This window comes from Callospermophilus lateralis, chromosome 7, assembly GCF_048772815.1.
Source record: "Callospermophilus lateralis isolate mCalLat2 chromosome 7, mCalLat2.hap1, whole genome shotgun sequence".
Lineage (NCBI taxonomy): Eukaryota > Metazoa > Chordata > Mammalia > Rodentia > Sciuridae > Callospermophilus > Callospermophilus lateralis.
In genome coordinates, this window is record NC_135311.1 from 39,713,001 (window position 1) to 39,739,865 (window position 26,865).

The 26,865-nt window shown below is 37.2% G+C and overlaps 1 protein-coding gene across 1 annotated transcript; it reads right to left on the reverse strand.

Moving 5' to 3' along the window:
- Positions 1–4,210: 4,210 nt before the first annotated feature.
- On the reverse strand, positions 4,211–5,296 carry LOC143404215 (upstream-binding factor 1-like protein 1). Its single transcript, XM_076862487.1, has one exon. It carries the CDS (start codon positions 5,288–5,290, stop codon positions 4,211–4,213), a length of 1,080 nt encoding a protein of 359 aa, XP_076718602.1. The 5' UTR covers positions 5,291–5,296.
- Between the last annotated feature and the right edge of the window lie 21,569 nt (positions 5,297–26,865).

Consider the following 26,865-nt stretch of genomic DNA (forward strand, 5'->3'; position numbering starts at 1 on the left):
ACATTTCAACCCTTTTGATAACAGGATCTCACTGAGTTACATAGGGTCTTGCTAAGCCCAAAGGCTGGCTTTCAACTTGTGATCTTCACCATCGTGCCTCAGCCTGCTAAGGTGCTGGGATAACAATCACGTACCACCATACTGGCTAACTACCAGCTACTTTTGAATGCTAGCTCTGTTTAAAGAAAAACATCAGTTGTCTTACCCCTAGAAACATGATGGCTGAGCACTATCCATTCAAATTGTGTAGTTTACTTAATGATGTAACCAGGAAGCCCTGATATTGGATAAATGATACTCAGTGAATGAGAATAAAGTCATCCCAAATTTAAGTAGAGAAATATCAGCTTGAATGCCATACATTGACCTTGCACACTTGTATGGAATCTTTGTAAATAAAAACATGTATCAGGGTGTGTAATACACTTATTTGGACAAAGATCTATTATTTGTGAAAGAGCATAGAAAGAATAGGTCATCCTGTGGATGGGAGTGCTTCTATGAATGGATAACTAGAAATATGATTATATTTTATTGAAGAATATAAAACCTCTTATAGTGTGCATGGTAGACAATCAGTATATGTTTAATTACTCTTAACTCTGACTAAGTTTGATGTGGATGTTGGGGTATTTTGTGGTATCATTGCCAAGGAAAAGTTATATGCCACAACAATTCTACATTTTCTTTACCAATAATATTACCAATGAAAGAAGAGCTAAAAGAATTGCGCAAAATCTAGTCATAATTATAAAAAGCATAACCAGGGGATTTATTTCTGGAATGTGACTAGGGAATAATCTGAGGAGTGTCATTAATTCAGTTTCCTTTACTAATAATACTAAGTTTTCTTTATGTGTCAGCTTCACTCAGTGGACTCAGTAACGTAGATTTCCCTTCTCAAAATGAAGGAGAATTATCCACCCAACTGACAGACTGCATAGAACAAAAAGCAAATGATGGGAGGTTTTACCTTTTCTTGCTTACTTGCCAAAGCCGAGACACCTCATTATAGTTCTCTTTACCTTGGACTATGGTTTACATTACTGACTCCTCTGGTGTTCAGGTTTTCAAACTCAGGCTGAATTATAGCACCAGATTTTCATAATGTCCATCTTGCATATAAAAGATCATGTGACTTCTCAACCTCATAACGGTGTGAGCCATTTTCTCACAATGAAGCAATCTCTCTATGCCTGCATGCAAGTTCTATTTCTGTGCATAAACCTGCCTAATACACCTAAGAAAACTCACCTCGATATATGAGAATAGAAAATGGATGAATTATTAAACACAGTATTTTAAAACCAATAATAAGAATTATGTGTTTTATTAATGTGTCAAAATTTATATTTAAATATGTATATCAGCATGATTTTTATCATTTTTTTTAAATTACATTTAGCTTTTTTACATATCTGTAACTTGTTTCTGAATGCACAAGTCTTATTCAACGTTAGGCAGAAAACTTCCAGTCAAGTAGGCCCAATACCAACTTATTAGAAAACCTACACCATGGCAACATTGCATTGTGCATTTACGGTCAAGAGCTATTGCTGTAACCTACATAAACTGCAGTTAACTTCAAATACTACATTTGGTTTTGAACGTGGAGATTGCTCATCTATTTGGAATTGTGAACCTGAAGGTTATCTAAGAGCCTTTACAAAAGCCTTGCCTCTAGGCTGCTTCAAAGCAAACAGCAAATGGGAAGAAACTCAGGCTGAAAACCACGTGTCTCCTCATAGGAAGTAGACAACCACTACACTTCCCAAAAGTGAACTTTTTATGTAATGGTAACAACTTAGATATTTTTAAATATCTGATTTGACATCCATGTATATACTTGCCTCAGTGTTTTTACTAGATCAGGGATTCCTTCCTTTAGAACCAGTGAGAAAAAAAAAATCTCCCCTTAATATTAATTAATGGGGTATGGGGTAAAAAAAATAACAATAATAAACAAAGCCAGGATACTCTAACAGTCCCAATGACCCCAGGTGGATTCAGATGTCAACAAAGTACATCAGAAGAGGCATACCTCTTCACGCCTGGGGCCTGCAGGTGGGGCAGTATTGAGTCTGGATTTCAGGGCATTTTGGAATAATCACTCCCACTTGGCTGCCCAGTGTGGGTAGGAGATGAGTAGGTTCTGCAGTCCCGCCGGGTTCTCACGGGGTCTCCATATGGAGGCCAGAATAGGTCTTGGCTGTGTCTTCTCAAATTCCGACCTTATCCCACCTCTCCCCCAACCCAGTCCTGAGGCTCAGCACTGGTCCCCAAACAGAAAACAGAAACTCCCCAGGCATCACGCATCTCTCAGACTCCCCATCGACCTGTATTTTCCTACAAAGCAACCCAATGGGTCCAAGTCAGGGGCCCTGACCTCCCGCCATTTCTCACGTCTCTGTAGCACAAGCAAAAGGAGAGATTCTCAAGGTGATACTTCAATTGGGCCAGTGGATCCGGGTTCTGGGCTTGAGCTCCCCACCTCGCTTCCTTTAGAGCCCCATTGCCTGGCTTTTTTTAGAGCCACATTCCCTGGCTTCCTTTAAAGCCACATCCCCTGGCTTCCTTTAAAGCCACATCACCTCACTTGGCAGCAGCATAAGACATCCGTGTAAGCATCCTGCGCTAGCAGATCCACCACCTTTCTTATGCCCTCTTTTTCCCACTGCAGGATGAGCACTAAGGTCACTGGGTTCCCTCCGTGCCTCGCCATGGGAAGGCCGCAGTCACCTTTGGGCAAAGAGGAAGCTGCTGGGTTGGTGTCCAGGAATGACATGGCTCAGGTGAGGCAAAGCGGGCCAGAAAGAGAAGTGGCAGGTGAAGAGTGCCCAAAATGAACTTCTCTGCTGCAGCCAGCCATGTGCGGAGGAAGAAGGAACCAGAGGTTGGCCCTGCCCCCGCGGCCCCCGCCCCCCCCTCCACCGCCCCCTTCTGCACCGCCCCCTTCCATTCTTCTAGATGGGTTTTCCTGCCTGCAGTCTGGCTGGGCACAATTCACCAGCCACTTGTCAAGCAGGCAGGAACTTCATTTTTAGCACCCACAATGTATGTCCCATCATCCACCACCTCCAGCACTCCTGTGAGCACTCAACCGGAACTCTACCAGGCAACTCCACCCACAGGAACTTTCTAGGAATTCCACTGGAGCTCCGTCAGAACTCCAGGAACTCCACAAGAACTCCACGCTGGCAAAATGCCAGGCGCCATCCTGACTGGGCTGCAGCTCTCAACACTGGCAGATGCCTGGGAGCAACAGTAAAATCCTGTACCATTGTGAAACTGAGAAAGTAAACCGTAATTTGTTCTGTGTGGATTAACCCTAAAGGACAAAGAGGTGCAAGTCCCATGAATTCAGCAAATCCCATAAATCCAGTGGTACTGCCTAGTTTAATTGTGTTGCTGCCAGCTCATGCCCAGGGTCGCCATCTTCCCGATAGACCCCGGCCAGGGCACCTGTGTCCGCGCCCGCCAGGGGGGCTGGGGGCCCACCTGGAGGCCCGCAGAGCAACCTCGTCTGGGAGGCAAGAGCGGAAATGGTCTCTTCCTGACCTGACCCCTGGAGTCTGCCAGCCTCCGCCAAAGAGGTCCTCTTGTCTGAAACCACCGGGTCACACACTTCCAGGGACGGGGCTGTCTGATGGCCAAAGGCCGCAGACTACACTATGCCGGGTGGAAGCTCAGGGGTCTGGCGGCGACGGCTGGGCACCAGGCCCACTCTTGCCTCAGCCCGCGCCCTGAGGAGGCGTGGTGGGCAGCATGGATCCTTGGACACTGCTGGCAACCAGGACCAGGAGAGGGCCGCCGCCGGGGCTGCGGAGGGAGGTGGAGACAGGGCGGGCTACCGCAAGGGAAGGCGGGGACATGGAGGAGGATGCAGGAGTCGTGGAGTGGCCATTACCAGGGTGCGCGGCTCTCAACATCTTCCTTTCCCAGTTTACAAAACTGCCATAGATACTAGTGATCCACATTCCCTTCTTTCCAACCTGAACTGCTTTTTGTTGATAGTTCCCTCAACATAACAACATAGAGTATGAACAAAGATGAAGTCTAAGTCTAAGGATTGCCCCATGGAGATAAGCTAGAGTCACTGCCCTCAGACCCACCACATCCAGTTTCATCTCCACTCCTAGAGTCTATGGAGTCACTTTCTTCATCCTATTTCTACTTGTTCTTTGCTGATCCTTGTGAGGGATGATCTTTGTCAGTTGATTGCCATCTGAGCAGTGTCTGGTGAGACCCTCCCTGGAGACTTCAGTCCCTGCTTCTTTTGTAGGCTTTCTTGAAGACTTTCAGCTGATGGGGACTGTTGGTCTATTCGTTTGAACTTGGGGTTTGGGCCTCCTGCATTGGTTATGTTTTTACGCTTCCCATAGCTAGTCTCTTTGTAGGCGGCATACTCCTTTGGTGACAAACTCATGAGCCAGAGGTCCAGGTCCACCCTATACTGTTTCTGCAACTCCTCAGCCTGTCTTATATATTGTTCCTTCATGCTCTGTGGGACATGCTGCCAGCGCCTCCCAATCTCTACCATGCGCTCCCTCAGGGGCAAATGTTGCAGCTCCCTACTAGACCACAAATCTTGATGAAATTTGTGATATCCATTCATGGGAGGCTTCTTGGGCTCTCCATGAAATTTCACCTTCTCAGAAAATCCATCAGTTTCTGTTAGAGATCTCACATTTTTTACATTTCCTTGTAACTTCTTTCTGGCTTTGGTTTGGCACCTCTTATAGACATCAGATGTTTTGGAGACCTGAGCTAGATCAGGGTGATTTTTTTTGAAACATGCTAGGTTTTCTTCAAATTCCCGTTTCTCCTTCTGAAAATCCTCAATATATTTCTGCTTTATATCTTCTGGAAGCTGCTTGTACTTCTCAGTCAGGATCTTGGTCAACTCCTTGTTGTTCAGCTCAGGGTGCTCTTGGGAATACTCGGCCCAGTTCTCCTTGTAGAAGCGGATGTAAGCAGTCAGGGGTTTTTTCGGGAAGTCTGGATGTTTCTCATATTTTTTGCATTTTGTGGGAATTTTAACACATTCTTTGGCTTCCAGAACTAATTCTTTCAATGTACGTAACTTCCTCAATTTACGAGAAATCTCTAACCACTTGCCTTTGCACATTTCTGCAGAGAAATGATTAAAAGCTATTGTTTCCCAGTCCATATTTGAAAGGGTTGTCTTGAATGTTTCATTATCATTGCATTGCACATTATTCTCTATATTTTCCAGTAACCTCAGAATGTTATTGTCTGACCAGCAGCCTTGGCTGTGGTATGATGCCATTTTGAGATTTCTCTCTGGGCCACTGAAAAAGTCTCAGTTGTTGAAAAAGTCTCAACAGGAACTCAAACTTCTCCAGTCTCACAACTCAGCAGATAAATTATTCCTAGAAGTTCTGTAGTATGTGTGATATTGTATTTCTAAACAGAAAGAGAAAGAGGGTTACTCTCTTTCATTCGTGGATAATGAAAATAATCAAACCTCACTTGAATATGTTGCTTGAGTAGTTTAAAGTTAAAAATGTAAATGGAAGAATATTTACATCTAAAATGAAATTTATGCTTGCCTTTTATATGCTGCACGTGCAATATTTGAAATCTTTACCTCTCCAACCAGGCTGCTTCCAAAATCTTGGCAGAGCCTCCTTGAGATAGAACACAATAACACAAATGCAATCTACTCACTCCAAAAGCTTCAGATAACCCAAAGACCCTGAAGACCAAGTAAAAAGACACAATGAAGAGAACTGGCTTAAAGGGAAATGCATTTCATTCTGTTGTGCCCTAAGTGAGGCACTTCTAGAGGCAGCTGAAATAGGTATCAGTAAAGGTGAAGCTAAGGAGTTGGAAACAATACAACATAATCCAATGGACTCCAGTTAACTCCTCAAAAACACCTCAATCATGGTCTATGGGTGGAAGGTGGTTCTGCAATCTGTGACTGATGAACAGATGCTTTAAGACCCTGGCCGTCACAAACAAAATTTTTCTAGAAAATCACACTATCTCTCCCTTCAATTGGCAGTGTTTCAGGAGAATTAAAACACTTACAGCTTTATCTGGCTTTCTGTTTCATATATTGTAGTCTCAATGAAAATACTACCTCTTCTATAGTCTCTTCAGAAATCTGTTACCTAAAAGAATTTCAACATATGGCAGATCTGGTAGCTACTATCTTCTTACCATTCTTGTCTTTTATAATGTAATACTTCATCATCATTGTGGTTAGATAAATGAAAATAAAAACAAACTTAATTTTAGAACAAAGACAGTAACTGGGATAAAAGTGACAAATTCCCAACAAAGTTGCAAAATAAATGCAAAAATAATTCCATACTCTGTGTTATTCTGAAATGTTTGGAAAGAAAAAACATTATTTGTCTTAAATCCCCAACTATTTTGTAAGTGGAGATTGTTAAAAATAACAATAGGACACAATATATTTTGAGCTTTTATACTCAAAAAGAGATGTATAAAATTAACATTGTAAAAGAAGTGTGTAAGAGCAATGCACCCCACAGTCATATCAAACTCACTATTCACGAGGTAATCCACCTTTGGAAATGCAAAAACTCCAAGTTTAAATGGCAGCTAGTGTTTTCCAATATAGTTTGCTTTTGAATGAATGACTGGAGGGTCTGGGTTTGGGGCTCAATGGTAGAGCACTTGCATAGCATGTGGCAGGTCCTGGGTTTGATCCTCAGTACCCCATGAAAATAAATAAAAAAAGATATTGTGTCCAGCTCCAACTAAAAACAAAACAAAAAAATGAATGACTGGAGGTCATCAAAATCCCCATTTCTAAATAGGAATAAATACTGAAAACCCTCTCATTTCTGGCACCTCATTTACTCACCAATGTCATCCTTCCACAGCCATCAGTAGATTCTGGCTTGACATTGGGCACTTTATAGACCAAAGCTAAAACCTGAAGTTCCTGAAAATAGCATGTTGCACATTCTTCATCGCTTTCTAGTGAAGCTCAGATCCCATTCCCAAATAAAGCTACATAACATCAAGGATTTTTTTTCCTCCATAAATTTATAATTTGGATAAACATTTTTAAAACAATGTGTGAATGAAAAATAATTACTTTTTTTTTATTAACCAGACTTCAGCATCTATTTTGGGAAGCCTTCTGAAAACTAAGTTTAAAAAAATTATGAGAGAAAGAATGAGTTCATTTACTCAGAACTCAGTACTCACCTGAAGACTCTTTACTTTGTCTTGTCAGCAGTTGCACAAATATACATTCAGCTGGCTCAGGATTTTTGTGTCTTCTGAGATCTCTGGATGACAGGAGTAACCAACCTATTGAGGCTTCCACATTCAAGCCAACTCCAAGTGCCTGTAAAGAGAACATATTTCTTCTCTGAGAAGCTTTTATATTAGTTGTGATCCTTAAATCCCCACCCTGATTAGATTTCTTCAGGATAGATTACTAGCTTAAGGGCAAAAGGTCAATTCCTTTCTTGATCCAATTGACTTTTTTTCTATATCCTGAATACATTACAAACACCTCTAAGTGCTGGATATTCTCTCTCTCTCTCTCTCTCTCTCTCTCTCTCTCTCTCTCTCTCATATTTCTACATTGAAAATCAAATCAGTCAGAAAAGCAGATATACCAAACTCTTTGGCCAAATCAGATTTTTTTTTAAGTACTAGAGATTGAACCCAGGGACACAGACTGCTTAACCACTGAGCCACATCCAAGCACTTTTACTTCTTTTTGAGACTGAGTCTCACTAATTTGCTGAGGCTGGCCTCAAAGTTGGGATCCTCCTTCCTCAGTCAGTGGGAATACAAGATTGAGTTACTGCCCCTGGCTGCTTCAACATGTTTTTAAAGAAACATTTCATCCACTTCAAATGTTAATATCTAAATAATTTAGTAGTAATTAACTGAATATTAGTAAAAATGGGTTATTATTTAGAAAAGACTAAGTTAATGAAATGTTTGAGTAAATGGTTAGTTTTATAAAATAGTAGCTAACAACCTGGTAATAAACTATCCACATTATTTAGGGAGATTTAGCCATAAGGATTCCAAATTCAAGGTCAGCCAAGGAAACCCTTCTTAAAATAACATAACTAGGGCAGGAAATGTAGCTCAGAAGTAGAATGTTCATGGGTTCAATCCCACTAGCATTACAAAACAAAAAAAAATTAGTAAACATTTTACAGTCATTGATATACATAGACATAGAAACAATGTGTGTATGATACAATACTCAGAAGACTAATCTCCTTAGATCTTTCAATAGAAGTAAATTGTTGAGAATCCTTTTAAAAACTTTTCATTGTTACAGCTGTACATGATTATTTTTCAGCACTGAACTTTGAACCCAGAGGCACTTTACCATTAAACTATGCCCCTAGCACTTTTAATTTTTTAAAACATTGTTTGCTAAATTTCTGAGCTCAGTGGTCCAGTGCCTCTGAATTCAGTCCCCAGTACAAAAAAAAATGAAAAAAAGAAAAATGGTATAAACTACAAAATTACATTTGATATTTTTGGGAAAGTAGTAGCTAGAGCTCATGTGGCAATTGTATACTTACCTTAAGAATGACTCTATGGTTTCAGCAGTTCTTGCTGCAGAAGTGAAAGTATGAATTACATTTCAGTATCATGCACTCAAGGTGTCCAGGAGGTCAATTTTGATGTCATTCAGCCAGGTAAGTTTCAAACTCTACTCTGGAGAAAAATGAGCTGGTCTCCTGGAGTTCACTTTTATTGAGTTTCTGATGACGACACCCACTTCTTCCTGATTGCATTTCAGATGCTTCCAATCAGTGTTAGTGTAGATAATTGGATTATTATGGATGAATAGATTAGTGTGATTGGTTTGGATGTGTGGCTAATTAGTTGTCAGGTAGAAAAATTTGATGTAATCTCTTCTCTAATCTTCATAAACAAACATCCAGAGTCTTGCCAACAGTTAATGACTTAAAAAAAAATGAGTCCCCAAATTCAGATTAAGATTTTCAGTTGTATTCTTTTATTTTTCAACTTTAAGAACAGAAAGAGGGTGTCATCACACGTGACTTTTCAGTGTTTTTGAACATTTATAAACATTTTTTTTCTGACTTACCTTTAGTTTTATTCTCCCATGTGGAGAGGAATTTAGTTTCGAAGTTTTGTTTTCCTCACCAGCTGAGGTGGCCCACAGCTATAACCCCAGTTTCTAAGGCTGAGGCAAGATTATCAGAAGTCCAAACTCATCCTCAGAAATTTAGTGAGGCCCTAAGCAACTCAGAAAGACTCTATTTCTAATTAAAATATTAAAAAGGGCTGAGGATTTGGTTCAGTGGTAAAGTGTCACTGGGTTCAATTTCTGTTAAGAAAGAAAGAAAGAAAGAAAGAAAGAAAGAAAGAAAGAAAGAAAGAAAGAAAGAAAGAAAGAAAGAAAATAGAAAGAAAGAAAGAAAGAAAGAAAGAAAGAAAGAAAGAAAGAAAGAAAGAAAGAAAGAAAAAGAGTAATAGTTTTGTTTTTATTTTTGTCACCTCAATCTCATGCTTTCCCAAAAGAGACCCAGGACTCTTACATGGGGCTGCTTCTTAAGTAATGCCACATATACAACATGAAGTGCAAGAACAAAGATGGGTACATTCCCCACTCCCCATCCTTTGTGGCAGTGAAATTTTTTGACCCTGAAGCTTCTATTGACTCTTTCTAGCTTTGGTAGATTACCCTAGAAACTCTCTTTTATACAGATTGGTATCAAAGATAATTTTTTTCTGGGGTTACTAATTAAGATTTTAGGATGTAAAAACAAGAAGACTTCAAAAAATACTATATTGGATGGTATGGTATGGAAGCATGAGTTTTGGTTTCTATTAAAGAATCCTGGGCTATAAAGGAAAAAAGTTTAGGAGAAGTCACTGCCCTGAGATTCCCAGAGCTACAAAGACATTAGGCTGCCTAGGAGGCCCTATTTCTTCCTCAGATTTTCAGAGTGCTATATGAGGAAGTCTCTCTTTTTCAGGGACCTCAACGTTCACATTTGCTAAACTTCTTCCCAAAAGCAGAAATCAAGAAGATACAACTTCTCAGACCCTATGTGAGGCAGCAAATATTTTCCCTCTGAAAGATGCAATTTGGTCATGGTGATTTCTGACACAGAAGATAAAGCATTTACTTAAGGTCTAGCTCAGGCAAACATTTTGAGACACCTGCTGTGCGCAGTGGTTCATGTCTATGATCCCACCTACTCAGGAGGCTGAGGCTACTTGGAAGGATAAGAAATTTAATTATACACTGGAAAACTGAGCACGACTATCTAAAAAAATGTGTGGGGTTGAGACAGTTGTAATCCTGCTGAAATGTTAGCCATGGGCTTGACTCTCACCAGCAAACCAGTGAAACTTTCACCACTTTCTGTTGGAGTGTTTGGAGGGTAGAAGTGGGCAAAGACATAAACCTGCCAAATAGCAAACTCAATTCTCTGGGGTCTGTGAAGTCAAGATACCTAACTTCTGAGATACTGTTTTTATCTCTTTTGCAGGTGGAGGAGTGGTGCTTATGGGAGCTTCAAGCACAAATTGAAGACCCCCACTTTCTGCACAGGCAGGCAGGTCAGACATTGTTAATCCTGTCACATGTAGCCAACAGCATGAAACTTTGGAACACTTCATCCTTTGTGTTTCATCCTCATGATTTTATACTTTTAAAAGTTTACATCACTTGCTTAACTTTTAAAATTTGTCTTTTTAAAATTAAACAGAATAATAAGGGTAAGACTTTACCAGATTTGAAATACTAAAAACAAATGAGTGATGTGTAGAAAATAATAAATCTATTTACAAAACATTCTATAAAATTTCATTTTCTTTGCCAGCATGGTGGCATAATTCTATAATCCTAGCTATTCAGGATGGAAGGAGGATCACAAATTTGATACCAGGATGAGCAATTTAGCAAGAACTTGTTTTTTTCTACTGGAATAACTAGGCACTGGGAAATGCTTTGAGTAAATATGATTTTTTTTTCTTTCTCAAGCTTTGAGTAAACTTCATTTATTATATTTTTTTATCAGTCCATATTGATAATTTTGCTTATTCTTTTGGAGGTCTAGCAGTTTAATATGTGGTTCCAATTTGTTTTAATATATGACTCATAAAAGTGAATACATTTTTATATTTGACGATATATACATATATGTATATTCTGTTTTGTGATATTATCTTGCTGGGAGCCATCAGCCAAGTAGGTATGACAATTTCCTTGCCAGCGTACCCCCATGTTTCTTTAGTGGAAGAACTCGTGGAAATAGGACATTTTGCAGCGACATTGCATGTAAGGTGACCTTGCTCAAGGACCAGGGCGGATCAGTGTTTAGGGTGTTCCGGGTTTAGCATAATACAAGATTAGGGTGTTCCCGGTTTAGAATAGGGCGTATCCTGTGCCTGAGTTCCTCTTGAGTTCTTAGGGTCAGACAGTATATTTGGGAGACAGAAGCCCAGTGGGTGTGGATTTGGGCAGAGAACGTGGATTTCCCCAGAACGTGTTTGTAGAGGGCCGGTGTGAGATCGGGAATAAGAAATTGCTGTTTGAATCTACAAGCTGTGAGTAGCTTGTGATTTGAGCCCAGTCAGACTGCGGCATTATCTTTCAAAAATTAACTTTTTTACAGGTTGTACTTTTGTTTGTTTCTTTGTTTATCAAATATAATGCCTCTGTATTAGATTCAGTCTTGCTTTGGTAGACTTTCCTAGAATCTCCCTTTTACACAGATTAGTATCAAAGATGATTTTATCCAGTAGTTACTGATTATGATTTTGGGGTGTAAAAACAAGAAGACTTCAAAAAATACCATATTGGATGGTATGGTATGGAAGCATGAATTTTGGTTTCTAATATAAGAATCCTGAGCTATTAAGTAAAATGTTTAGGAGAAATCACTGCCCTGAGATTTCTGAAGCTACAAAGGCATTAGGCTGCCTAGGAGGAGCTGTCTCAAAATTTTTGCCTGAGCTCGACCTCATGTAACTGTTTTATGCTAGGTGTCAGAAATCATTGTGACTACACTGCATCTTCCAGAGGAAAATACTGCTTCCCAACCCAGGGTCTGTGAGGTTGTATATTCTTGATTTCCGCTATTGGGAAGAAGTTTTTAAATGTGAACATTTGAGGTCCCTGGAAATGAGATACTTTCTTTATCTAGAACTCTGAAAATATCAGAAAGAAATAGGGACTCCATGGCAATCTAATTGCTTTATGGCAGTAGGTTCTCTAGAGTAACATAACCAACAGGATATATGTGGTTATAAAAGGGGATTTATTAGATATCCTTTCAGAACTAGAAGTTGTATATTCCCAAAATGGCTCTCTGCAGGCTGGAAAGCTGAAGGAACCACTAGATTTTTTAGTCTAATGTAGAGATTCTGACCATGGAAATATATAAGGAAGCATTCCTCTGGTGAGCAAACTCTCCGGGGTAACAGTCACTCTGTTTCCCACTCTTAGATGTCCTGCAATTTCTCCTAGGAACTAGTAACTTAACTAAAATAAATGCAATGCCTGACTGCTGGGAAAACTTCTGTGAAAAGACACAGAATGCCTCATTGCCATAGCAATGTCTTTTATGAGAAGGTTCTGTTTTAGAATCTTATCAGCCTCAATCTTGATGTCAGGCACACAGTTTCTGAGGATAAAAAAACTTTCTTGTTAGACAACAATAATGTTTCACTGAGCCTAACCCTGTGCAAATAACAGTAACTTTATACAGTGTACTTTTTGAGGGCCTAAACTCTTACCTAATACAACATATACACTGTCACATTGAAAACATTTAATAAACCATTAATGAAAGGGGTATTTTTTTACTGGGAACAGAGTGGCACACACAATATTAGGAGTTTCTCTTAAGCCTGAAGATCGAGTATGCCAGTTTAAGGACAGTCTCAGAAATTTGGGGAAAGTCTGTCTCAAAATAAAATAAAAAGTCTGAGAAAGAAACTCAGTAACAGAGTTAAAGCACACTCAATGAGTTCATGCAATGTCCAAAGGACATGACAATCACCAGAATCTCACCAAGAAATTTATTGTCTTTAGCATGAGGAAAACTGGCAATGCTGTCTCTAAGAGAAGAGAAGTACCATGTGGGCACACACAGAGCAGCTTTTTAGCCCTCAACAGTAATTTCATAAGCTACTTAGAAATTATATCAAAAACTGGAATGGGTTTGCTCATAAGCTCTTTAGGAGTTCATGCTGGGTGGGGCTGATCTTTTAGCAGACTGTTTTGAGAAGGGCAGAATTGTGACTTATGCAGTAGAGGGGAGAAACAAAGAATGTCCATCCTCTTCTGCCCTTTTAAATGCTTTCTTCACTAAAATTACTCAATACAGTTTCACTATATAGGTTCTTAATCAAGAAAATGAGAACGCTTAATGCTAGGCACTTCAATAGACATAATCAATTCACAGTAAACAATTCTAGATTAATTCTAAGCACAGTAAAACACACTTAATCATGATAGGCTATTGACAGACATTTCCTCTGCATGTTAAGTTCAAAAGTGTTAAGCCGTAGGCTTTATGTACAGGAGATGCACACTCACTCAGACCACGGGGACCAGAACCAGAACCAAGGTAGCTTTTCCTGGAGTGGAGTTGATGAACTATTGAGAATGGGGTCATAGCCAGGAGTTGTGGCTCTCACCAAGGTCCTGATAAGGTAGTAGAGTTTGAGAGTGGTGAGGATCATGCAGAGACTCAGGAAATGATGACAGTGATATGATGTCAGGTCTTCATCAGGCTCTCCAGCTCCAGTGCATCCTTGTTTCAGCTGGTTAAATCCTGATCACTTGCTCCATAATTTATACTAAATTTTAGGTCTTGTTGACTCCCTTTCAGTCCTTAACAGCTACCACTTGATTTGTGACTAACATAGTTTACATTGAGGTCAGAAACTTCTGATCTAGTGGTCTCCACCTTGATCTTCTCACCTTTTCCTCTTATCAAGTGATGGCAGCATGCCAGGGGCTTTACTCTGTTTATCAGGGTGAGCGGAATTAACTCTTTCTGGCCATACTGGAGCACTCTGTGGGTGTGCCTGGTGAAACTGCAGATTTCAAACTGGAGTTTTTAAAATGGAGTTGCTTAGGCTCAGGCTTAAGGCCATCCTGACACAGGCACATGCTTTTATGGAAAGTTAATCAGCTTTGCCTCAGCATTGAAATTTTGGAGCCTGTGGATAAAATGACTCCTGACCTCAAACAATGAATCTGATGCCAATATTGATCTGATGCCAATATACAGTCCTCTGGGTTTAATTCCAGGAATGCCTCCCCCCACAAGTAAGAATATATTTAAGAGAATATTATTAATGTCATTATACATGTGGAGTTCTTAAAATCATTTTTTCAAATCAGCTAGCCAATCTTTAAAAAACAAATGCCAAATGACTTCTTTGATTTAAGGAGAGCAACTAAGAACTGAACAGGGGGAAAGAGCATGAGGAAAAGATTAACATTAAATTGAGACGAATGATGGGAGGAAAAGAGAGACAGAAGGGAAATTACATGGAAACCGAAGAAAACTCACATCGTTATACAAAATCACATATATGAAGTTGTGAGGGGAAAGGGGAGAGAACGGAACAACAGATGAGGTAGAGAGGGAAGATGGGAGGGGAGAGGAGGGGGGATAGTAGGGGATAGGAAAGACAGCAGAATACAACAGTCACTAATATGGCATTATGTAAACATTGTGAAGGTGTAACTGATGTGATTCTGCAATTTGTATTTGGGGTAAAAATGGAAAAGCATAACTCACTTGAATCAAATATATGAAAGATGAAAAAAAAAGAATGATAATAAGGATATTCCTTAGTACTACTTCCATTCATTGGAGTAAACCTACAACTTGGGAAATTGAGGCAGGTAGATCACATATGAGACCAGCATCAGCAATTTAGGGTTACACTCAGCATTTTAGTAAGAACTTCCCTTTTTTTAAAAAAGTGGGTTGGGGTTAATGGTGTAGTAAAGTGCCTCTGGGCTCAGTCACTAAGACCAAAAATGAATAAATAAAATACTGCCAGGACTTCCTATCTGGCACTGTATAAAAAAGAGGGAAAAATCATTGGAAAAGAGAAATTTATGATATTGGTAAGAACATAAAATTGTTGATGTATTCCTTACCTCAAGGGAAAAATTATGAGGGGAAAAAACATACACTAACAAATCATTAGACAAAAAATAAAACAGGTATGAAAATTTATTAAAGACTAATTATACACTTAATCATAAATAAAAGCAGACTCACAGAGTCCACGTTAATTCCAAAGACCAGACACACACACACTGAAATCTCATGTAGGAGATTTATTGTCAGAAGAATGAGACAAAGAGACAAGGCTGTGCTTCCTAGGAGAGCAGCAGCACATGGGCACACAAAGAGCAGCTTTATAGCCCAAGAGGAATTTCATAAGCTGTTTAGAAGTTGCATTATGACCTGAGGTGTGGTTGACTGTTTAGGAGGCACATGTTCTGATGGGAAGGTAAGCACCATTGCCTCAGAAGCCAAACTGTGAAGCCTCCAGATAAAATGGCTACCAACCTAAAATGGTGAATCTGATGCTAAAATATAGATCGGATGCAATAATAACTAGAAGAAATTTGAAGGTTGCCAAGACAGAGAAATAATTATATTTGACAAGACTGAAATTCTGCTGTCATCTATAACAAATTAGAATTAGAAAAAAGAAATGCTGAATGCCTTGATTTGATCCTCATACATTGTGTATATGTGTGAAATCACAGTAATCACAGTACTCTACCCATAAATTTGTACAAATATTACAATAGTTTAAAAACATATTTGTAAAAGAAAAAAAATGAGATTTACAAAACTTCAAATGTACTTGTCCCTCATTCCACTTGTGTTTCTTTCTACCTTTCTTATTCACTGGCTTTTTCAGATACTTGAAGACCTTCCAATCTTTCAATCCCCACCTACTACACATTAACCATTCTTTAAATCCATCTTCAAATTCTTACTCTGGTCTCAATTTATATTCTTTATATTTATTCTCTTAGTTACTATTTTCATAGAAAAAATATAACTAATTTTTATATTTGTAAGTCTAATACCCTGTTCCCTGAGGAGACTTGACTTTACATTCAATGAGTTAGATAGTTGCCTGATCATGGCTGACTCTCAGTACCCAGAAATATGCAATAAAAAAGTTTATGAATACACTTTGAATCATTATTCACAATTTTGAAAACATATTTACAAACCAAAATCAGAGTATCAAATAATAATAACAATCATCACATTACAGTATCATTCTGTAATATATATAAATTTAGTTTATCATCTAGAATAATTTCAGGGAATACTATATAAATCTTAGGCCAAAAGCATTTTACTCAAATATTTAACATTAAACAGAAATCACAGGGGAACATCATTTTTTGGAAAAAGCTTTATCACTTTTTAATTTAAGGTCCTGCATATAACATCACAGAGACCAGAATATAAGTTAAATGGAGAGTCTGACTAAGTATCTCTGTGGAGGAAGTTGTCACTATGTGGATTACGTCACCAACAGAGCAAAACAAAAACAAAATGGACCCACACCTCATCAGAGTGAGACTAAACTGCCAAATCTGATTCTTACTGAAATAGGATTAAAGAAGCTGAGTTCCAGGGCACAAGCCTATAATCTCTGGATTCCAGTGGCTCTGGAGGGTAAGGCAGAAGGCAACAAGTTCAAGGACAGCTTTAACAATCAAGTTCAAGGGCAGCTTCAGCAATTTAGTGAGGCCCTAAGCAACCCAAGAAGACTCTGTCTCAAAATAAAAATTACAAAATGCTAGAGACTTGGCTCAGAAGGGAAGTATACCTTGTTTGAATCCATGGTACCTAATCCTCCCTAAAAAAAGGACTAATAGAAGAAAGCAAAATTGCCCACAGAGGACAATTTCATAAGCATGATAATAAATTTTCTCCACCTTAATCCTTACACAAAATAAGTAAACTTAAGTAATGGGATATTAAACCATAGGTTATTTCTGGATTGCTCCATGTCTCTGTTCCCTCCTTACAAGGTAGGGAATTTTGAAGACATCAGTCTGCTTTTTGTTTCTGCTTTCTTTGGCCTTTTTCTATACAAAATACCAAAGCTCTTCTGATCAACTCTTTGGGGTTGTTTTATGGAAGGAAGTATTTAGTTACTAAGTTAAATTTGTCTAATTTTGGCTTTTGGCATTATCTTTGCAATTTATGTAGGACTTCTACTAATTGCCTATTCTCTACAATTGCTGACTAAGTATTTGGAATTATTTATTTGTTATTAGTTGCAGTGCTGGGGATCAAACTCAGGACCTTGTATATACTAGACATATCCTCTTTTACTGAGTTGCATCTTTAGCCCTTTAATTTAAGTATTATTGTTAACCTATGTTAAGATTCAGGGGGCTGGGGATGTGGCTCAAGCGGTAGTGCGCTCGCCTGGCATGCGTGCGGCCCGGGTTTGGTCCTCAGCACCACATACAAACAAAGATGTTGTGCCCGCCGATAAGTAAAAAATAAATCTTAAAATTCTCTCTCTCTCTGCCTCTCTGCCTCTCTCTACCTCTCTCTCTTCAAAAAAGATTCAGTAGTTCACAACTTTTTAACATCAGAGCTAGATACCTTAAAAGTGGATTGTTGTTTTCTGAGGGGCTGTCCAATACCTTGTGACATGTTCAACAAAATAACTTGTCTTTACTCACTAAATACCTGTGGAAAGCACCAAACTATGACAATCATAAATGTTTTCATACTACTACAAATGTACCCTGGAAAGAATTACCAATATAATTGAAACTGCTGCACAACCTATTGAGAAATAAAAAAATAAAAAAATAAAAAAATAAATAAATAAATAAGAGACATTTATAAGATCTTAAAAACAGTTTAGACATGTGACATGGTTCTTCAAATCCAGATAAACACATAAGGCAGTAACACATAAGAGAGTCAGTAGATTATTTACAATATAAAATTATCAGTACAAACTTTGTTTGCAAAATATAAGCACACCAGTGAATAAGTATAATTGTAAAAAAAATACTAAACATTATTTACTTGCAACTTAGCAAAAAAATTACTAGGAAAAGTCAGTTTCTGATGCATACTACATAGAATTTCAGATAAGTATTTAAGAAAAGGATGTTGAGAAAAGTAACACCTTTCACAGTTTGTTCTTAAATGACTTTGCAAAATGAATGTAAGTGAAGGTGTATTACAAATTATATCACATTGCTCTGAACTTCTACTGAAGCTGTCCTTCCTTCACTTCAGTAGAGGAGTCTTCTGTAGCTGTGTGAGGTAAGTCACACTTGTATTCCCATCAACTCAGGAGCCTGAGATAAGATGATTCAAAATTTAATTAGAGAGAGTTTATTACAAAATAAAGAATAAGAACAGACTGGGGATGTAACCCAGGAGCAACCACTCGAAGTTGGTTCTCCACTACCAGAAAACAAGACAAAATTTTCCTGAACTACTTTACTAATCCAGCTCTTTCTGTTTTTACAAAGTGGATCTTCAAAGAACAGAACTATAAAAACCATAAAAATTTCTCTTCACAATCCTGAAAAAAACCCTTGCAAAATGCCTCCATTCTATTTTTTTTTTACTGAAGATTATACACAGGGCCACTTTATCATTTAGCTCCATCCCCAGACCTTCTTATATTTTATTTTGAAGTAGGGTTTTATTAAATTGCTGAGGCTCTCTCTACATTGCCAAGGTTGTTTTTAAAATCTGTGAACTTACTGACTGAGCCTCAGTCAATAAAATTACATACATGTGCCACTGGGGCCTGGTGACAATTTTCTCATTTCTTAATAGCATTACAGTAATGCAAAGTTACTTAGGAGACCTTTCCAAATATCTTTAGGATTGGATCTTTCCCTAATTTCTTTGGAAATTGACTAGTGATGTGGGAGGATGAACAACATCCACGTGGATGGGGGTAAGAGAACACATGAGTGAACAAATGATCTTTCTCCAAGATTGAATTGCAGAAGCTGAGAGCAGTGACACATGCCTTTAATCTCAGTTGCTAAACAGGCTGAAGCAGAAGAATTACAAGTTCAATGTCAGCATAAGCAATTTATGAAGATTGTGTCTCCAAAAAAGCAAACAAACATAAAAGATGGGGGGGTTGGAAAATGTAGCTCAGTGGTCAGTGGTTGAGTTCCTCTGGGTTCAAACCCTGGTTCAAAACAAACAAACAAACAAACAAACAAACAAACAAACAAACAAACAAAAAGCAATAATAAGTGAAGGAAGTAATTATCCTTGGTCTCTTTTCTAAGTAATATTTTCATCCAGTTCCAGGTCTCACTGAATTTTCTTCCTCCCTTTCAAATGGTACTTCCTTAGATTTTTCAATTAAAGAAATGATCAATTTACACTCCCAACCTAAACCAAAGACATCTTTGCAAATTTTTGAGTTCTCCATTGGAAGATTTTGAGGCCTCAAAAACTTATATGCATAAGGATACAGGCCTCATTATTTTTTCTCTTTTTACCCTTAACCTTTCAAAGGAAAGACCAGAATCATCAAAGATGGGAAATTAAATCTCATAAATCATAAAAACTTGACACTAAAGTATTTTCTCATATTTCTAATTGGTGTGCTATAGTTTTACATAATTAAATGCTTTTTTCAAATGTATATTTGGTTAAATAAAATCATTAGGTGTCCACTGATTTAAACTAGTCCTCAACAGTTCAAACCAAAATAGAGCCACTTACATTAATGTTGCATATCACCAAATAAAAAACAAGTTTTTTGTTTTGTTTTGTATTTTGTTTTGTTTTGTTTTGTTTTGTTTTTTGACCTTTTGAGAGACTAGAATAGCCAGTCACCTAAACAGGCCTTTTTGGAAAAACACAGTAAGAAAATATTCTGGACATTAAACTTTACAAGGAAAATCAGCTTATGTTAACTTTGCCTTATGTTCTGGTTCACTTTTTCTTATGTTCTTCCCTAGCATCTTTTCAAACTACCTTATAACAACCCATTTTTTGCCAGTTCTGGCATAGTTCTCTGTTTTCATTCTTCTTTCTTTCTTCCTTTCTTTCTTTCTTTCTTTCTTTCTTTCTTTCTTCTTTCTTTCCTTTTTTGTTTCTTTCTTTTTTCCAACATCTCTACTTATAAAATGAAGTGGATTTCCTGTGTTGAAAATAAAAGACAGTTACATATTAATCAAATTTATTGTGATTATTTTCTTTCAATAAAATCTGGACAAGTAATATAACTTAAGAAATTTGTTGATGCCTTCAATATCTTCTATTTTATTGGAGTATAAGTTTTCAAAATAATTTCTAATTAACATCTGTATTTCTGTATTTTCTATTGTGATATTAACTTTTTCATCAAGAATGCTGGTAATTTGAGTTCTCTCTCTCCTATTCATGAGCATAGCTAAGGGTCTGTCAATTTTATTTATTTTTTTAAAGAACCACCTTTTTATTTTTTGAATTGTTTCTTTTGATTTCATTGATTTCAGCTCTAATTTTAATTATTTTCGGCCTTTCACTGTTTTTTCTGTAGATTTGTTCTTTTTCTTGGCTTCGAGATGTAAAGTGAGATCATTTATTTGTTGACTTTTTCTTCTTTTAAGGAATGAACTCCATGCAATAAACTTTCCTCTAAGAAATGCTTTTGTGGTGACCCAGAGATTTTGATATGTTGTGTCTTTGTTCTCATTTACCTTTAAGAAATTTTGAATCTCCTCTTTGATGTCTTGTGCAACCCATTCTTCATTCAGTAGCATATAGTTTAGTCTCCAGATGTTGAAATAAATTTTATTTTTTTTTCAAATTTTGACATTGATTTTCAATTTCACTCAATTATTATCTCATAAACTGCATGGTAGTATCTCTCCTTTTTTTGTATTTGCTAAGAGTTGCTTTGTGGCATAGTACATCGTCTATTCTAGAGAAAGATTTATGTGCTGCTAAGACGAAAGTGTATCCACATAATGAAGGTTGAAATATTCTATATATATCATTTAGGCCTAAGTTATTGATTGCATTATTGAGTTCTCTAGATTGTTTATTCAACTTTTGTTTGGAAGATCTATTCAGTGATGATAGAGGTGTTTTAAAGTCACCCAAGAATATTGTCTTGTGATCAATTTTACTCTTTACCTTGAGAAGAATTTGTTTGATGAACATAGCTATACCATTGTTTGGGGCATATATATTTATGATAGTTATGTCTTGTTGGTGTATAATTCCCTTGAGAAGTATATAATGTACATCTTTTGATTAACTTTGGCTTGAGGTCTATTGTATTTGATATGAGGATGGAAACCCCTACTTGCTTCTGCAGTCCATGTGAGTGATATTTTTCCCAACATTTCACGTTCAGTCTGTGTATGTCTTTTCCTATCAGTTGAGTGTCCTGGAGGCAGCATATTGTTGGGGTCTTCTTTTTTAATCCAATCTGCTAGCCTATGTGTTTTGAATGGTGAGTTTATGCTATCAACCTTCAGGGTTACTATTGAAACATTGTTTGTATTCCCAGCCACTTTTGTTTATTTTGTTATTTAACTTGACTTAATTTTCTTCTTTGATTAGTTTTTCCTTTACGGCACTACGTTCCTCTGCTGATTTTTATTGTTGTTTCTTGTTTTCACTTCATAGAATATTTTTCCAAGAATGTTTTGTAGTGCTGATTTTCTAGCTATAAATTCTTTTAACTTTTTTTATCATGGAGGGTTTTTATTTCATCTTCAACACTAAAGATTAATTTTTCTGGATACAAGATTCTTGGTTGGCACCCATTTTTTTTCAGAGGTTGATATATGTTGTTCCAGGATCTTCTAGCTTTTAGGGTCTGTGTTGAAAATCTGCCATTATCCTATTTGGATTTCCCCAATTGTAATCTGATTCCTTTCTCTAATGATAAAATTCTCTCCTTATTCTGTTTGTTTGAAATTTTCATTATAATATTCCTTGGTGTGAAGCTGTTGTGATTTTGTACATTTGGCATGCTGTAGGCTTCTTGAATTTGGATTTCTAATTCATTCTTCATGTCTGGAAATTTTTCTGATATTATTTTATTAAATAGATTGTTCATTCCTTTGGTTTGGAACTCTATCCCAAATCTTAAATTTGGTATTTTTATACTATCTCATATTTCTTGAATGTTCTTCTCAGGATTTCTTACTATTATCACTTTGAGACCTATTTTCTTTTCAAGATTATATATTTTGTCTTCATCGTCTAGTGTCCTATCTTCCAAATTGTTTACTCTCTTGGTGATACTTTCATTTGAGCTTTTAATTTTGTTTATTGTTTCTTTTATTTTATTTCAAGGTTTACTTTTTTTTTGAACCTATATCTCCCTGTTTAGGTGATCTTTTGATTCCTGTATATGTTTGTTTGGCTCCTTGTTGAAATGATCTTTTACTGCCTGAATTTGCTCTCTTATATCTTCCTTGAGTCCACAGAACATTTATACCATGTACATCCTAAACTACTTTTCTTTCTTCTGCTATGGCTGCTAATTATTCTAATAATGTGTTGTCTTCATTTGTTTGTGGCACTTTCTTCCCTTGTCTTTTCATGTTGCATGTGTGTCTTCCTTTTCAGCTCTGTGGCTCTAACTTGTTATTGTTTTATGCTATAGGTTTGTAGTGTTCTTGTAGGGTTCCAAGACCTCTCCTTTGTGGGGAAGGACAATGTTAACAGAATCCAATATCAACAATATACCACCTATGAACAATTTGTTGTTATTAAGATGTTTACAGTTTAGCCTTGATGTACAGATATGTTGGATTCAATTATTATCTAAAATATAATTAGTAGATTTGTATAAAGACTTACAGTTTCCACAGTGGAAAATAAACTGGGTGTAGAGCTTAGGATTATAGGCTGAGGAGGTAGGGTGTGAAGATATATAGTTAATATAGGAAGTGTGAAAGAGAAATATATTGAAGAGGGTTAGTACCCTGAGAATAGAAAGAAAGTAATTTAGGGTAGTCAAGTATATGGGATGACAGTAGAGTACATAAAACAAACACACATATGTATTTGAAAATATAGAGATGTTTTAAAATTTGGGAATGGAAAGAAAAATGTAAGAATAAAAAGAAAAAGAAAAAAGGGCATATACAATACCTTATATTATTCAGAAGACTCAGTCCTCAAAGTTCTATTTCATGCAAAGTTCTTGGCTTCACATATGTTGTGGATGTAAAGGTTGGAGGACAGAGGGTTAGAAGAGAACAAAGAACATAAACTAACAAAAAACTTCATGGAGAAAATCATGGTTGTAGCTTGCTTTAGAGATCTGTATCTTTCCTGCTTCTATTCTCATCCAATAGGTAGGGTCATCTGAGGTAATCTGGTGTCTCTGCTCTCTGGATGGTGAAGGTAACCAGGGTGGGAATATTGGTCTTGGCATAGGGCACCTGGATGCAGGGAGTGGCACACACTCATCCCTGCCAAAAGACTGCACCTCACTCTCATGGTCTCATTTTGGGACCACTCATATTACTTGAGCACCCAGTACTATCTCCCTCTTTTGCCTGGAGATTTCCCAGTTTTATGACTCTCTGTTAGGCTTCAAACCTTAGCCCCATTTCCCTCTCCCCTAACAGTTCCCAATTGAGGAAGCTATCACCTCAGGGCTCCAATAGGCAACTCCCTGGTTGCACTGCACACCTGTGTTAGGAAGCTACTGTGTTGGATTTCTACCACTGGGGAGAGAGGATGTTGGAATCCTGGTACCTGGCCACTGGAGATCTGATCTGGGAACTGACTCCAGCTAAATGGTAAAAATATTGAGTCAAGATGGTGGCGGTCTGCTTTCAGTGTCAGGGTGTCTGGTGAGGTTGGGGGAACCTTGTGAAGTGGGGGGAGCTGGGTGATTATGTTGGGCTGTGGTTAGGTAGCAGCTGAGTGATTTGTGTGGGCTTTGGGACCTGCTTCAATGCTGTGCATTCTACTGGAATGCTAAGGCCTGGAGCCCCACATGGGGTCATAGTGCTGGTGATTTCTGTGGAAAGCAGCTGTATAGGGGTCCTCTAACACTCTCAGAGGTGGAGTATTCTGAATAGGTGAGATCTGTGGGCACAGGGCACGGGGTGGCTCACTCGCTTCCCACAGCCATGTTTCTCTAAAACTCCAACAACTTATTTTTCTGAGTGGTAAATAATTTATTTTTAAATCTGTTATTCTTCAAAAGAGTAAAAGTAAAAATATTTTTAAAAATTTTTAGATAATGGAGTATATTATCATGGAAGATAATGTCATTCCACCTTATATGTGAAATTTTCTTTTGCTCTTAAACATTTAGAGCATTTTTATATGTTTCTTATTTATTTTTCTGTAGTTGTAAAAAATTTTATATTGTGTTTTATCAAGAAAAGTCATGATTTTCTGACTGTACATATGTTAACTGCATCTTCCTTCTTGCAAAATTGAATTCATGCAGCTCTGTGTACCCCAGCCTGTGAATTCAGAACTTAGTGCAGGGACTAATCACAGGCTCAAATGCTTCCAAGGTAAGGATAAGTTTGTTGGTAGTATTCTCATAATGTATTATTTGTTGTTAGAACCATGTGGATACTATTTTTTTTAAATATTTTTAATAATTTTCAGAAACAAATAAATTATGACTGCAAATCTTTGAATATGTCTCTGTAGTCAGATTCACAGCATAAAGAATGAAAGATAAAAAGCTTAAATGTAATCCCGGCTCATATTTAATTAGGTATTTATAAAACAAGTGTTGTAAAAATTGATATGTTTAATAAATAGAGTAAAACTCACATTTAAGCTTCACTATTAAATTTTACAAATAAAATAATGTAATTGATTAATATGCTCAATTTTGAAAAAAAATGCTACTGTCATTTAAAACAGACACCTCTCACATATTAGGCAAGCAACCCACCACTAAGCCAAATATGTAAAACCCATTTTTTTAACAAGGAAACAAAAATTTGCACAAGCTGGCCTTGAACTGCTTTTCTTAGTCTTTCAAATAACTGAGACTCCAGGCACGGGCCAACTTTCCCTGCATAAATTTTAATTGTTAGGAGAAGCATTGTGGCGTAAATAGTTTACTAGGACTTTATGTTGTTTTTACCTTGAATATATATGATTTATATGACATAAAATTTTGAATTATATGTTAAAACTAAGAGAAGAAATCAGCTTTATCACCAAGAAGAAATAATAAAAACAAAATCAATTTTGGTTGGCTCAATATAAAAAGCTACATGTTAAATCTCAGAAATGCTGAACAGCACAGAGCATGTGTAAGAATCAGGGAGGAGTGTTGCATAAATAAATTTTAAATTACTCTTTCTAAAATGTATAAATTGTTTTTAACCAGTTGTCTAGCATAGCTGAAAAGGGGAGAAATCTTCACATCTCATCCTTATGAATGACACCATCTTTTAGAAATGGAACTTGTTTTGATACTTATTTTGGATGCCTGAAGAGAATTCAGCACATAATCTCTGTAGCCATTTTGAAAGAAAAATTAAACTCAAGATATTGATTTCAAATACTTAAATTTTCACATTTTCAACAAATTTCCATTCCTGTGGCAAGGAATTCATTTGCTCTGTAGGTTAATTCTTTATGCCGACAATTGTATTAGATGTTACAACCAAAATCATCATTGCTGCTATAATTTCAGTTTCCAGTAATGCCATTTTCTCACAGAATAACTTTTCTTAGAACTTTAACTTCTCATTGTGTTTATATACAGGTCTAGATTATTTTTTCATACTCTGTGTCCTGAAAGAGCCAACTGTCATATCTTTCTGTATGGAGAGTAGAGATGCATGAATGTTGGAAGTGATCCTCAAGGTGCCTCCTGGATCACTCCAAATTCAGATTGCTTTTTGCCTAGGGTATTCAGACTTTTACCAGTGGCAGATGTTACTGGGAGGTGAAAGTGGGAGACTCTTAAAACTGGGATTCTGGTGTCATTATTTCCAATAATGATTATTGGAAAGAGAACAAAAATGACAAGAAGAATGAGGCAGATGGGCTGCCTCTTTCTTCTTGAATGTGTGAAGGAGAGTTCCCATTACACTCTGTATACCACATTTGTACTTGTACTTCAGTATATACTAAGGCAATGGGCTGAAAAGGAGTATTCCTGGATTGTGAATGTAGAACTGTAAGTTTTATTAATGTTGCTCAAAGTTTGCTGATATACAGTAATCCTTGGTATTTCTTCTATCCCTGTCTCAAGGCTGTTTTCTTCTGTAGTCACTTCTGACCAGTCATACATAAGAACTGTGCCCCCAGTGCAAATTGAAAATTTAATATCTAAGGACGCCCCTTTCCTTGTGTCTTATCAAGCATGATAAAAAAGTTATATCTTTTCATCTTTAGTTTCTTTCAAAGGTGGCAAAACCTACAAACTGTTTCATTAATTATGAATGTCAAATCAGATATTTAAAAATATCTAAGTTGTTACCATTACATAAAAAGTTCACTTTTGGGAAGTGTAGTGGTTGTCTACTTCCTATGAGGAGACACGTGGTTTTCAGCCTGAGTTTCTTCCCATTTGCTGTTTGCTTTGAAGCAGCCTAGAGGCAAGGCTTTTGTAAAGGCTCTTAGATAACCTTCAGGTTCACAATTCCAAATAGATGAGCAATCTCCACGTTCAAAACCAAATGTAGTATTTGAAGTTAACTGCAGTTTATGTAGGTTACAGCAATAGCTCTTGACCGTAAATGCACAATGCAATGTTGCCATGGTGTAGGTTTTCTAATAAGTTGGTATTGGGCCTACTTGACTGGAAGTTTTCTGCCTAACGTTGAATAAGACTTGTGCATTCAGAAACAAGTTACAGATATGTAAAAAAGCTAAA

Coding starts and splice junctions, on each gene's coding strand:
- LOC143404215 (XM_076862487.1), bottom strand. CDS start 5,290: ATGGCATCATACCACAGCCAAGGCTGCTGGTCAGACAATAACATTCTG.